Source organism: Salmo salar, chromosome 15, assembly GCF_965601325.2.
Source record: "Salmo salar chromosome 15, fSalSal1, whole genome shotgun sequence".
Taxonomy (NCBI): Eukaryota; Metazoa; Chordata; class Actinopteri; order Salmoniformes; family Salmonidae; genus Salmo; species Salmo salar.
In genome coordinates, this window is record NC_138305.1 from 81588636 (window position 1) to 81604161 (window position 15526).

At 42.3% G+C, this 15526-nt stretch overlaps 1 protein-coding gene across 1 annotated transcript in view; it reads left to right on the forward strand.

Moving 5' to 3' along the window:
• The first annotated feature begins 100 nt into the window (after positions 1-100).
• The window catches only part of arhgap46b (Rho GTPase activating protein 46b), a 95134-nt gene continuing 79708 nt past the window's right edge, over positions 101-15526 (forward strand). Inside the window, exon 1 of the mRNA XM_014145896.3 lies at positions 101-266. Within this exon, the coding sequence (XP_014001371.1) occupies positions 253-266 (14 nt within the window). The 5' untranslated portion in view covers positions 101-252. The remainder of the gene's footprint in view (positions 267-15526) is intronic.

Here is a 15526-nt window from a genome sequence, read left to right on the forward strand (position 1 = left end):
TGTACTCTCTGCAAAATGCAGAGAGTACAGTTCAATTCCAGTCCTGTAGGGATAAGATTCCACACAACCCAGAGGCATGGTGGAGTTCAGTGGAGGGGAAGGAGGGGGAAACGCCGACCGTCTGACTCACACAGACAGGGCAGGGGTGAGAGGCAGTACTCTGTGCTGTAGTTACGTGGAACTGCACTTAGCTGGGAAATCTACTACAACGCACATCTTTTTCCAACATTTTGCGCATATAATGTAAGGAAAATGGCCGAGACAAGGTAAGCAAGTTACTATTGTACAGTGTATTGTCAATGTATGTTTTGAGGAACGAAACTAGACGGATACAGTGAACAAGTTTTTTTCTCTTGATCCTCGTTACAATGTAGCCGCGATTCATGACTGTCTGCTGTGCAACAGTACAATACCGCTCATAAAACACGGCTGAAGTTGGATGAAGTTTCAAATTGGTCGAACCTTTATAGCAAAACGTTTTGTCTCGGTTTAGCTTTTCGTGCCAGAAATGAATTTGCAATTCAAAGGGTATGCTATGAAAATTCACAAGAACGAACATTGGTCAAAGGCAGTTCGTTATTACAGCGTAATAATATCACGTAGTCAATGAAACGCACTAAAAGTTGATATACAGGACACTAACAAGATATGAAAACGAATGCATTGGGATAAATGTTATGGTATTTCAATAATTATTTGATTGTTCTGTATCAATATGCATTATTTATGGTTGTGGCTCTTTTTTTTCTATACAGTATTTTTTTTTAACACAACATATGCCTACCTGTCCTACACCACGGTGCAATCCACTGCTTCTCATGGGTGGGGAAAAGTAGAACCAGCCAAACCATGCCTCTGGGCAACTTCAACGTTCAAACACGGGAACTAAGGTTTTTCCAATGGAATAGGTCTAATGGGTTAGTCTGGGGGAAACATGCCTGATCTTGACCGGTTCCATATCTGTGAACACATGCAGGAGAAGGCTGGTTTGTTACACATGTTCCAGGACCTTCTTCTTCCCTTTGCTACTGTCAGTCAATCGGCCAGTCAGTCACCTCCCATCCTGACTGCCAGGTGCCATCCTTAAAGGTCCAATGCAGCCGTTTTTAGCTCAATATGAAATCATTTCTGGGTAACAATTAAATACCTTACTGTGATTGTTTTCTGTTAAAATGGTCAAAAAGAAAATTATTTCTTAGAAAAGAGCAATTTCTCAAGCAATCATTTTTCAAGTACTGTAGCTAGGTTTCCATCCAATTGGCAACAGATTTTCATGCAAATACTCTCTAGTATCCTCATAAAGAAAATATGCGCATTTTCCCACCTGTGGTGTGTTCCCAGCAAATGTACTTTTTGCTGATAAAAATCAGTGTGTCATGTCATAGTGCACACAAAATGTACTTTTCAATTGTACCGAATACAAATCTAAAGTTCAATATGTTTCCATCACATTTTCAACAATACCGATAGTTTTGTCACAACAACTATTGCGTTAGCAAAAGTTCCTACTCTGGTCTTAGGAGGTGCGACAGCTCGCAGATAGGCCTACGGTGTGGGTAGGCTGTGCAGGTATAGTCTACACAGGATGAGATTATTGTGGATAAGAGCGAGAATAGTTTTATTTGTCAAACACAGTCAAGCATCGATCATAATGCCACCAGAATAAGACCATCATTATTTATTGGAAAGGAGCGTCAAGATCACGGTGCACTTTCATCATAACTTACTTCATCTGTAGCCTAAGAAACTGCATGGTTTCCCTAGTAGTAGTGGGAGGACCACACACCATATCATCTCGTGACTCCAAGTTTACTTTGATAGGATGGTTATTATATCAATACAATACACACAATACCACATAATGACAAAGCGAAAACAGAAATACCTTATTTACATAAGTATTCAGACATTTTGCCATTAGTCTCAAAATTGAGCTCAGGTGCATCCTGTTTCCATTGATCATCCTTGAGATGTTTCTACAACTTGATTGGAGTCCACCTGTGGTAAATTCAATTGATTGGACCTGATTTGGAAAGGCACACACCTGTCTATATAAGGTCCCACAGTTCACAGTGCATATCAGACAGCAAAAACCAAGCCATGAGGTTGAAGGAATTGTCCGTAGAGCTCAGAGACAGGATTGTGTCGAGGCACAGACCTGGGGAAGGGTACCAGAAATTGTCTGATGCATTGAAGGTCCACAAGAACACAGTGGCTTTCATCATTCTTAAGTGGAAGAAGTTTGGAACCACCAAGACTCTTCCTAGAGCTGGCCGCACAGCCAAACACCGCAATTGGGGGAGAAGGGCCATGGTCAGGGAGGTGACCAAGAACCTGACGGTCACTCTGACAGAGCTCCAGCGTTCTCTGTGGAGATGGGAGAACCTTCCAGAAGGACAACCATCTCTGCAGCACTCCACCAATCAAGCCTTTACGGTAGAGTGTCCAGACGGAAGCCACTCCTCAGTAAAATGCACGACAGACCGTTTGGAGTTTGCCAAAAGGCACCTAAAGGACTCTCAGACCATGAGAAACAAGATTCTCTGGTCTGATGAAACCAATATTGAACTCTTTGGCCTGAATGCCAAGCGTCACATCTGGAAGAAACCTGGCACCATCCCCACAGCATTATGCTGCCACCACCATGCTTCACCATGGTGGTGGCAGCATAATGCTGTGGGGATGTTTTTTAGTGGCAGGGACTGGGAAACTAGTCAGGATCGAGGGAAAGATGAACGGAGTAAAGTACAGAGAGATCCTTGATGAAAACCTGCTCCAGAGCACTAAGGACCTCAGATTGGGACAAAGGTTCACCTTCCAACAGGACAATGCAGGAGTGGCTTCGGAACAAGTCTCTGATTGTCCTGTATTTGCACATAGCGCCATTTCTAGCATAATTAATTTTACCTATCCAAAAAGATCCCACCATGTCGAATGAAAAAATTATTTGTTGGCATTTATTAAATTGTATCGAAACGTCCTGTTTCCATCACAGCTGTCCAGATTTTTGTTTTTATAAGGTAGGACTTTACAAACTTTACAAATGGTTAGTGTCTGTCTGGGAGTGGTCTGAGTGGGGAGGGGAAAACTGAAAACTAGCTGTTATTGGCAGAGGTTTGGAACTCTCTTTCTTATTGGTCTATTAACTAATTTACCACCTGGTGATGTCACCATGCAGGCCAAAACTCCATTCCACCAAAACAGGCAGAAATGTCCGGTCTTTTCAAACATGTGTTACAATTTCATATTATCTTTCCAACCTCATAGTGTTGAAATGTATGTAAAACACAGAACAGTCAGCTTTTTGACTGCACCTAGTGGAATCATGAGTGGGATGGGAGTGGACAGATTTGATTCATCATTTAGCTCTTACAACAGAGTCAATTAGCTATTGTTGGGCACATGCTTTAAACAATTGAATCAATTAGAAATCTAAAGATTGGGGTAGTTCAGCTTCACTTGATAGCCTGTAATCAGTTGATGTATAGTAAAGTAGTTAGAGCAGCTTGCTCTACTGAATAGAGATGCCTGTACTCTATAATCATACTTGAAGTGAGTCCAAGTTACACATTGTGAAGACACTGAGCAAATTAAGGCAATGGAAGCATAACCTATGTTTTATTGTGGTATCGAAAAGCCAAAGTTGGATTGTATGATTGTGGTCCGACTTTAATGATCAGTTTGTTGTCTTGAATCTTGTCAGATGTTCCTACAAATGGTTTGGTTTTGTTGCCAAAGTTTAAACACCAAGCACTATTGTATGTTCCAATTTGCTATTGCAAATTAACTATTTGCCATGGTTATCCCTTAGTGAGCTGAAATAAATAGCGTTAGGTTCCGACCTCTTTAGTCACTCACACACCCTCCACCAGTTGTGTTTATCCATCATTAAACATCTGAAAGTTGTTAGCTGAGTAAAGCTATTCTATAATATAGACAAAAATAATCTTTACTTGGATGTACCGTTATGGCTGAAGAAAACATCTCATGGGCTTTTATAATGGCCTTGTACTTGTGTAATATACGGTGCATTCGGAAAGTATTCAGACCCCTTGACTTTTTCCACATTTTGTTAGGTTACAGCCTTATTCTAAAATGGATTAAATCGTTTGCGTTGCTGCTCAGCTATTTTCAAGTCTCTCCAGAGATGTTCGATCGGGAGCAGGTTTTCATCAAGGATCTCTCCGTACCTTGCTCTGGTCATCTTTGCCTCAATCCTGACTAGTCTCCCAGTCCATGCCTCTGAAACACATCCCCACAGCATGATGTTGCCCCACCATGCTTCACTGTTGGGATGGTGCCAGGTTTCCTCCTTATGTGACGCTTGGCATACGGACAATTCCTTCGACTTCATGGCTTGGTTTTTGCTCTGACATACACTGTCAACTGTGGGACCTTATATAGACAGGTGTGTGCCTTTCCAAATCATGTCCAATCAATTGAATTTACCACAGGTGGACTCCAATCAAGTTGTAGAAACATCTCAAGGATGATCAATGCAAACAGGATGCACCTGAGCTCAATTTCGAGTCTCAAATCAAAATGTCTGAATACTTATGTAAATAAAGTATTTCTATTTCTTTAATATTTCTGCAAACCTGTTTTTGCTTTGTCATTATGGGTTAATGTGTTTAGATTGCTGAGGATTTTATATTTATTTAATCCATTTTAGAATAAGGCTGAAACGTAACACAAGTCAATGGGTCTGAATACTTTCCAAAGGCACTCTAGGTGGTATTGTGATTACTACTGGCTAAGGCCACTACTGTTGTAGATTTGTTGTAATGGCTTGCTCTCTTCCGGTGCTCCTCTCCATTCACCTGTCTCTCCACTCTTTCCTTTCACCAATGTTCTGTGAGCCCAGGCACGCCAGGTATGTGGGACTGTTTTTACTGGTCAGGGTCAGTTTGTGCTGACTGGGAGTTTGGGCTGAAAAGTTGCATTGTTGGGCCACTGACTGCCGGATGAACCAGAGGGAGCTAACCATTGTGGACATCATCAATGACCATTTTAGATTTTGTCCAAAAAAAATTCAGTATTCCACAGCTGAGTCGGTGTGTAGTAAGATTTTACATTTTAGTAATTTAGCAGACGCTCTTATCCAGAGCAACTTACAGTAGTGAATGCATACATTTCATACATACTGGTCCCCCGTGCGAATCGAACCCACAAACATGGTGTTGCAAACACCATGCTCTACCAACTGAGCCACACAGGACCACAAGATGGTAAGATGGTTGTGGTTGGTTGGTTGATATATGCCCATGGAAAGTAACTGTGTGCATTTGCGTGCATGTTACTTTATGTGCATTTGTGCGGTTGTTTCCATTGTTGTTGTATACCTGTAGGCTACAATAGGTTTGAGTCAGCGCGGTTAAACTGTGAACCCCATAGTTCTTGGATGAGAACGGGCAGGGAGGGTCAGTAAGAGGGTCCCCCAGGCATGGTAGGGTGTGTCCAGACAGGTCTCATAGACTAGACGTAACATAGTGAACCTAAATCCTGGGACACGTTTGATATGTTTACATAAGACAGAAAGTTACTTAACCTCTTACATCTAGACGTTCCGCTAGCGGAACACCTGCTCCAACATCCAATGATGGGCGTGGCGCGAAATACAAACTCCTCAAAAAGACAAAAACTTCAATTTTTCAAACATATGACTATTTCACAGCATTTTAAAGATAAGACTCTCCTTTATCTAACCACACTGTCCGATTTCAAAAAGGCTTTACAACGAAAGCAAAACATTAGATTATGTCAGCAGAGTACCAAGCCAGAAATAATCAGACACCCATTTTTCAAGCTAGCATATAATGTCACAAAAACCCAGAAGACAGCTAAATGCAGCACAAACCTTTTATGATCTTCATCAGATGACAACCCTAGGACATTATGTTATACAATACATGCATGTTTTGTTCAATCAAGTTCATATTTATATCAAAAACCAGCTTTTTACATTAGCATGTGACGTTCAGAACTAGCATACCCCCCGCAAACTTCCGGCGAATTCACTAAGAATTTACTAAATTACTCACGATAAACGTTCACAAAAAGCATAACAATTATTTTAAGAATTATAGATACAGAACTCCTCTATGCACTCGATATGTCCGATTTTAAAATAGCTTTTTGGTGAAAGCACATTTTGCAATATTCTAAGTACATAGCCCAGCCATCACGGGCTAGCTATTTAGACACCCGGCAAGTTTAGCACTCACCAATATCAGATTTACTATTATAAAAGTTTGATTACCTTTTGTTGTCTTCGTCAGAATGCACTCCCAGGACTGCTACTTCAATAACAAATGTTGGTTTGGTCCAAAATAATCCATCGTTATATCCGAATAGCGGCATTTTGTTCGTGCGTCCCAGACACTATCCGAAATGGTAAATCAGGGTCGTGCGCATGGCGCAATTCGTGACAAAAACAATCTAAATATTCCATTACCGTACTTCGAAGCATGTCAACCGCTGTTTAAAATCCATTTTTATGCCATTTTTCTTGTAAAAAAGCGATAATATTCCGACCGGGAATCTCCTTTTAGCTAAACAGAGGAAAGAAAACAAAGCATTCGGTCGACGCGGGCACGCGCCTGAGTCTCACAGTACTGTAACCAGCCACTACCCAAACGTGTTACTTTGTTTCAGCCAGAGCCTGCAAAGCCACGATTCAGCTTTTTACCGCCTTCTGAGACCCTATGGCAGCCGTAGGAAGTGTCACGGGACAGCTAAGATCCTCACTCTTCAATAAACAGAGACAAGAAGAACGACACCTTGTCAGACAGGCCACTTCCTGCCTGAAACCTTGTCAGGTTTTTGCCTGCCAAATGAGTTCTGTTATACTCACAGACACCATTCAAACAGTTTTAGAAACTTTAGGGTGTTTTCTATCCATATGTAATAAGTATATGCATATTCTAGTTACTGGGTAGGAGTGGTAACCAGATTAAATCGGGCACGTTTTTTATCCAGCCGTGAAAATACTGCCCCCTAGCCATAACAGGTTAAGGCAAAAACAAAAGTAGTGTAGTTGGCCGGGGTGGATGGGTTTTTGTATAACACAAAAGTCTAGCAATCGAAAGGTTGGACAAAGTTAGCATTTTAGCTAATTAGCAACTTTGCAACTACTTACTACTTTTTAGCTGCTTTTCAACTACTTAGCATGTTAGCTAACCCTTCCCCTAAACTTAACCCTTTAACCTAACTCCTAACCCTAACCACTAGCATTAGCTAATGTTAGCCACCTAGTTAACATTAGCCACCTAGCTAACTTTAGCCAAAACAAATTGGAATTCGTAACATAATCGTATGTTTTGCAAATTCGGAACATGTATAAATTGCAATTCGTCACATATCATAGTGCGGGTTTCTTATTTTTTCTCATCGTAACATATCATATTAATCACAAATGAATACATACCATACGAAACGTAACATATCATACTAATTGTAGTGTCACAAATGTCATTTATTATGTTACGTCTTTGCCTGAGTCCACGTTGGTGTGTCAGTGCAGAGACCTTTACTGGGGTGGTTTGGTGCTCTCTGAATAATACACCTCTGTGAGGATGGAGATTGCCTGGTTACCCAGACTCCTTGCTGGGTAACGCGACGCCCCGCCCACAGACGTTAGTTTCTTCTCCGCAATGAGTCTGAATCTGAGTACCTCCCTGACCCTTCATCAAACGCAAACACAGTAGGGGTCGTCTGATTGGTCCAGAAATCAATGGGTTGGGCCAGAGCCAGAGCACACGTGGGTAAAGCGCGGTTGGAAAATTCACAATTGGCTTTGATACTCTGATTGGTTAGAGACGATCCAATCGCTGATGACTTTGTTTTGTACAACACCTCTCGTGCCCTTCATCACCAGAAGCGACTTCAATGATGGCAGTCTCAGACTAAAGTACGTGGTGACCGACAGAGCAGCGGAAGAATTTAGTGTGAGTCATCTGGCTAAGGGAGACACTCCTCTCATCTCTAGAGCTGTAAGGATGTCTGTCCGAGTTGCCCAGGCCATTAATTAATGATACTGGACTGCTACACACTACAGGCCATTCACCCACCAGTGTCAGAGCACTTCTAAGACCTGACATGTAAGTTATTCATGACTTTGTAACAACACAAGATAATCTAAAGCAACATCTACGGATTAGCTGGTTAAGCAACATTGTCAACAATAATATGAAACAACAGTGATTTCGATCACTCGGGCACCCGAGTGGCGCAGCGCTCTAAGGCACTGCATCTCAGTGCTAGAGGTATCACTACAGGCTCTGGTTCAATTCCAGGCTGTATCACAACTGGCTGTGATTGGTGCACAATTGGCCCAGCGTCGTTAGGGTTTGGCCGGGGTAGGCCGTCATTGTAAATAAGAATTTGTTCATAACTGACTTGCCTAGTTAAATAGAGGTAAAATAATAAATAAAATATCAGATGAAAGGCCTGGATCAAACATGGAATTGAACCCTGACTGGAACTCCAAGAGCCTGGTCAAACCAAGTTTCTGTAGTGTATCTACACTCTTAGAAAAAAAGGTTCTATCTAAACTCTTTATGACCTTTTTGGTTCCATTTAGAACCCTTTTGGTTCCAGGTAGAACCATTTTGGGTTCAATACAGAACCCTTTCCACAGAGGGTTCTACATGGAACGCAAAAGGTTTCCACCTGGAACCAAAAAGGGTTAGAAGAACTGTTACCATTCACCTCATGGACTGGCCACCCTTCAGAGCCTGGTTCATCTCTAGCCGTCTACCTAGGTTCCTGCCTTCCAGGGAGTTTTTCCTAGCCACTATGTTTCTGCCTCTGCATTGCTTGCTCTTTGGGGTTTTAGGCAGGTATCTGTAAACCACTTTGTGACAACTGCTAATGTAAAAAGAGCTTAATAAAATACATTTGATACATGTCAATATTCCAGATTGGAAAACCCCCAGCAACCAACACTGGGGATAACGTTACTCTAATGACTAGTTATTTCCAGAAACCTTTCAGTTGCCTTAACATTCCCCAAATTCTCCTCCAGTCCAAACCTCTTGGCTCCTCTCCCTTTCTGTTTGGTTTTACCACTACCCAGTAGGTGGTTGTCTGGAAATAACTCACAGTATTTAACTGGTCTAACTGGCCCGTACCCCTGGCGTGGTGGTCCTTAGGACTGGGTCCCAGAGTAGTAGTCTGTAAAAGCGCCTGCTCATTAAGATGGGCAGAGATGGCCCGGTTTCAGTGTTTTAGGTCATTACCACAGCCAAGGCTTGATGTGCTACATTGACTTTACTCCTGGGCCATGACTGGAAGACCCATGCCAGGAATGTTTACAAAAGTAATGCTTTTAAATTGATGGTAATTTATGCTGTATATGTAACGCTTTCGTTTGGAGAAGTATCGGAGTCAGGCGCAGGACACAGGGATGAGTGCAAACAAAACGTGTTTACTCAAAAACCACAATAAAACTTCTCCCACAGCAAAATAACAGGGTTGGGAGAAACTCCTCCAACAACCACAAAACATGAACAATCACGGACAAGACAAACAGGGAACCAGAGGGTTAAATAATGAACATAATCAGGGAATCATAAACAGGTGTGTATAATTAAGACAAAACAAAAAGAACAGGGAAACATAGATCGGTGGTGACTAGTAAGCCGGTGACGTCGAACGCCGCCCGAACAAGGAGAGGGGCCGACTTCGGCGGAAGTCGTGACAGTATACATTTAGTGTTTTTGCAATTCCTGATCTTGTTTCTTTTCCAATGGGTTGGCAGTTGGCTCCCAGCCCTTAGAGTGATGACGAATAGGCTATATACCTGTAGATGATGTGATTACCTACCTCCCTGCTTCCTGGTGAATTCTCAAAGTACAAAGCAACATTTGAAACATTTGGTGTAAGGGAAGGATCAGCGGAAAGCTTCTGTTGTCAACCTTGCATCTATCTCCTGTGCTAATTTATCTGGGTATTTGTGATTTTGGAGAAGAGGTTGGAGGGGGGAGACTTTCTCACAGTTGGTGTTGGATCAGCACTCTGCTGCAACAAATCTCAGACGAACTTTAGAGTAATTGACATCTCCATGGTAACAGTGTTTGGAGTGGCGGCTGGCTACGTAGAGGTGTTGAGAGAGACCTAGTGTCAGGGACTAGGAGGGCTGTTGATAGGCATTGTGTTGATGTGTTCTGCTGTTTGCTGAGTAAAGCCTCCTTTTGCTCCTGTAAACACAGTCATCCCTCACAACACCATGAGAAACCATGTCACACAAGACAAACTTCTTCTCTCCTTCATTCAGCCCCAAGCCTGTCTTCTCCTGTCTCCAGAAGCTTGCAAAATTATCTTTGACCATTTACAGTTGCCTGGTCAGAACGAGACTTCTACTGAAGGGTTCATGGTTTAGCCGTTTCCATGAATAATCGGCCTATGGTTTATCACCTGCCAGATTCACAAAAGGCTCTTCAAGGAGGGATTTTCTTTTTATGTGTCAGAGTGTTTGCATACAGCCACACACACACACATTCACACACACAGTGCATAGGTCTGTGACTAACCTTGTATTTACCCTGGTGTCAAACAGCTCAGTCAACACAGTGGTGTAGCCCAGGTCAGCATGCAAGGCACCATGCCTCTCAGTCTGAATGTAGAGGCTTGTTTTCCTCTCTCACAGTGGAAACTCTGGATATTCCTTTGTCTCTTAATCACCTGGTCAGTGTTGCAGTAAAAATGGTCCCCCATGACCCAGGCCCAGCAGACTGACCGGGGCCGGAGGATCAGCCTGCAGGATGGAAAAAGGCTCAGTGGTGGGCACTGCCTCAGCCCAAACAGCCTTTCCTGCGCTGATCCGGTGCTTGGCTGCTGGTGTGTGTGTGTGTGTGTGTGTGTGTGTGTGTGTGTGTGTGTGTGTGTGTGTGTGTGTGTGTGTGTGTGTGTGTGTGTTGTGTGTGTGTGTGTGTGTGTGTGTGTGTGTGTGTGTGTGTATGATGGTTAGAGCGGGTATAGGTTGAGTGAGACAGACAGATACAAAACAGTGACCACCACACTGTCTGTCAATATATCCCACAGGTGGTTAATTACACCCTGATCTTATAGTCTTTGTGTGTAAGTGTGTAAGTGTGTGTGTGTGTTATGGATGTGACAGTGGGTGATGGAGAGGGTCGTGGTATTGCAGCTGTTCTGGTTGTCCTGATGTTTGCACGTGCTAACCTCTGTGTAACCCAGGACCTGACTGGGGCCCTGTGTCTCCCAGGGGAGGGCCCCTAAGGACGGTCATTAGAAGAGTGGATGTGGGCCTGACGCCTAAAGGAGAAGGCCAGCGGAAATGAATGATAATCTCTGCCATTGTCTGGGTTAATGAGTGCTGGGAGCTGCTGCTCAGGAATGCCCATGGTCCATCCATCCATGCTTAGGTTTAATGGATCCCAGACTAAGGGCTGGGAAAATCCGCTAAGAAGAGGTATGATTAACCTACAGTAGAGCCTAGAGAATAAGAGATGGAGGAAGAATGGACAATTTAAAGATGGTTGTGATCAGTGGCGATGCTCAGCAGTATCAACGTTCATCAGAGTAGCGGTCGTCACTAGGAGGGACAGGAGATGCCCTTAAGTCTTTGCTCTACAAATCTCCTTTCAGGAGGAGGGTCATTGGAACATTGGAGGAGGTAGGAGGAGTGAGCTACACGCACACACACATACACACAGCCGGTACTTCAATCAAATCATGTCCCTGGGAGCTCGTTCAGGAGACTTGTAAGATCAAAGCACCAGAATGCTTTTAACTCTACAGATTAGTTTAAAAAGTATCAGGATGCAAATTACCTGCAATTAGGCCTAATTAAAACCATAACTATTATGCAAATCATGACTGTTGGGAAAATGAACAATGGGACAATTATATTCAGCAAAAAGAAAAACAACGGAAAACATCATTTTACTAATTAAACTTCATTGCCAGTAACAGAATAAAATTGCAGCATTGACTGGTGTTCACAGTATGCGTACACACAGACAGACATATAGTGTGTGTGTGTTGTAGGGTGTTGGTGTGATGTGGGGGGTCTTTAAAGAGCAAAGAGGAAGTAACTTTAGCTGTTTGGAACAGATGAGCTGTTAGTCAGTCAGCCAATGGGTTTGTGGTGATAGGATCACTGGCACCAGCAGCTCTCAGACCACTGGAAACCTGCCAGACTCTCTCTCTCTCTCTCTCTCTATCTCTCTCTATAGAACAGACACCATGAGGACGTTCACCCTTACCCCTCACTCCCTTTATATACCTAACCACCCACACCCTTTTCTCTTTAGTGTCTGGTATTTGTATGTATTATGGATCCCCATTAGGTGCTGCCAAGACAGCAGCTATTCTTCCTCGGGTCCAGCAACATTAAGGCAGTTGTATACCATTTTAAAAACATTACAATACATTTCACAACAGATAAAGTGTGTGCCCTCAGGCCACTATTCTACTACCACATATCTACAACACAAAATCCATGTGTACGTGTGTTTAGAGTGTATGTTATCATGTGTCTGTGCCTGTGTGTGTGTCTCTTCATAGTCCCTGCTGTTCCATAAGGTGTATTTTTATCCGTTTTATTTATTCGATTTTACTGCTTGCCTTAGTTACTTGATATGGAATAGAGTTCCATGTAGTCATGGCTCTATGTAGTACTGTGCGCCTCCCGTAGTCTGTTCTGGACTTGGGGACTGTGAAGAGACCTCTGGTGGCATGTCTTGTGGGGTATGCATGGGTGTCTGAGCTGTGTGCTAGTAGTTTAAATGGAGAGCTCGGTGCATTCAACATGTCAACCCTTCTTACAAAAACAAGTAGTGATGAAGTCAATCTCTCCTCTACTTTGAGACAGGAGATTGACATGTACATTTGAGGGCCAGCTGTGCTGCTGGGCCAATTGTAATTTTCTTAAGTCCCTCTTTGTGGCAGCTGACCACACATGTGTGGGACAGTAGTCCAGGTGTGACAAAACAATGGCCTGTACGACCTGCCTTGTTGATAGCATTGTTAAGAAGGCTGAAGATCTCTTTATTATGGACAGACCTCTCCCATCTTAGTTACTGTTGCATCAATATGTATGGGCCATGACAGTTTACAATCCAGGTTTACTCCAAGCAGTTTAGTCACCTTAACTTTCTCAATTTCCACATTATGCCTTAGTTTTTGAATTTTTTTGTTCTAACTTATTAGTTAGTGATTTTACTTGCTGTGGTAGCTGACGTGTATAGTGTGGAGTCATCAGCATACATAGACACACAGGCTTTACTCAGAGCCAGAGGCAGGTCATTAGTAAAAATTTAAAAAAGTAATGGGCCTAGACAGCTGCCCTGGGGAATTCCTGATTCTACCTGGATTATGTTGGAGAGGCTTCTATTAAAGAACACCCTCTGTGTTCTGTTAACCTCTTATGGCTAGGGGGCAGTATTTTCACGGCTGGATAAAAAACGTACCCGATTTAATCTGGTTACTAATCCTACCCAGTAACTAGAATATGCATATACTTATTATATATGGATAGAAAACACCCTAAAGTTTCTAATACTGTTTGAATGGTGTCTGTGAGTATAACAGAACTCAAATGGCAGGTCAAAACCTGAGAGATTCCTTTACAGGAAGTGGCCTGTCTGACCATTTCTGGAACTTCTTTGCCATCTCTATCTTTTACTAAGGATCTCTGCTCTAACGTGACACTTCCCACGTCATCCATAGGCGCTCAGAGCCCGGGAAAAACCTGAATGTCGTCATCCCAGCCCCAGACTGAAACACATTATCGCCTTTCTCAAGTGGCCAATCAAGGGACTGTGGGCTTAGGCGCGTGACCTGACCGCCCCCGTCTTTGTGATTTTTTCCTCTGTTTGCCGAAAAGGAGATTCCCGGTCGGAATATTATCGCTTTTCTACGAGAAAAAATGGCATAAAAATTGATTTTAAACAGCGGTTGACATGCTTCGAAGTACGGTAATGGAATATTTAGAATTTTTTTGTCACGAATTGCGCCATGCGCGAGACCCTTCTTTACCATTTCGGATAGTGTCTGGAACGCACGAACAAAACGCCGCTATTCGGATATAACGATGGATTATTTTGGACCAAACCAACATTTGTTATTGAAGTAGCAGTCCTGGGAGTGCATTCTGACGAAGACAACAAAGGTAATGAAACTTTTGTAATAGTAAATCGGAGTTTGATCAGGGCTAAACTTGGTCGGTGTCTAAATGGCTAGCCGTGATGGCTGGGCTATCTACTGAGAATATTGCAAAATGTGCTTTCACCGAAAAGCTATTTTAAAATCGGACATATCGAGTGCATAGAGGAGTTCTGTATCTATAATTCTTAAAATAATTGTTATGTTTTTTGTGAACGTTTATCGTGAGTAATTTAGTAAATTCACCGGATGTTTGCGGGGGGTATGCTAGTTCTGAACGTCACATGCTAATGTAAAAAGCTGGTTTTTGATATAAATATGAAGTTGATTGAACAAAACATGCATGCATTGTATAACATAATGTCCTAGGGTTGTCATCTGATGAAGATCATCAAAGGTTAGTGCTGCATTTAGCTGTGGTTTTGTTTTTTGTGACATTATATGCTAGCTTGAAAAATGGGTGTCTGATTATTTCTGGCTTGGTACTCTGCTGACATAATCTAATGTTTTGCTTTCGCTGTAAAGCCTTTTTGAAATCGGACAGTGTGGTTAGATAAAGGAGAGTCTTGTCTTTAAAATGCTGTGAAATAGTCATATGTTTGAAAAATTGACGTTTTTGTATTTTTGAGGAATTTGCTCCAATATCATTGGATATTGGAGCAGGTGTTCCGCTAGCGGAACGTCTAGATGTAAGAGGTTAAACAGGTAACTCTCGATCCACAATATAGCAGGGGATGTAAAGCCATAACACGTAAATTTTTTCCAGCAGCAGATTATGATCAATAATGTCAAAAGCTGCACTGAAGTCGAACAAAAAAGCTCCCACATCTTTTTATTATCAATTTCTCTCAGCCAATCATGTCATTTGTGTAAGTGTCATATATGTTGAATGCCCTTCCGTGTAAGTTTGCTGAAAATCTGTTGTTAATTTGTTTACTGTGAAATAGCATTATATCTGGACAAACAGCATTTTTTTCAAAGGTTTACTTAGGATTGGTAACAAGCTGATTGGTCGACTGTTTGAGCCAGTAAAGGGTGCTTTGCTTTTCTGGGTAGCGGAATGACTTGTGCTTCCCTCCAGGCCTGAGTGCACACACTTTCCTGTAGGCTTAGATTGAAGAGATGACAAATAGGAGTGGCATTATCGTACGCTATCATCCAGTCATTTTACATCCAAGTTGTCAGACCCAGGTGGCTTGTCATTGTTGATTGACTATAATCATTTTTCCACCTCTTCCACACTCACTTTACGGGAATTCAAAATTACAGTGCTTGTCTTTCATAATTTGGCAGTTATGCATGTGTAGATTCAGACGTTTGTTAATCTTGCCAATTCAAAAATCATTAAAGTAGTTGGCAATATCAGTGGGTTTTGTGATGAATGAGCCATCTGATA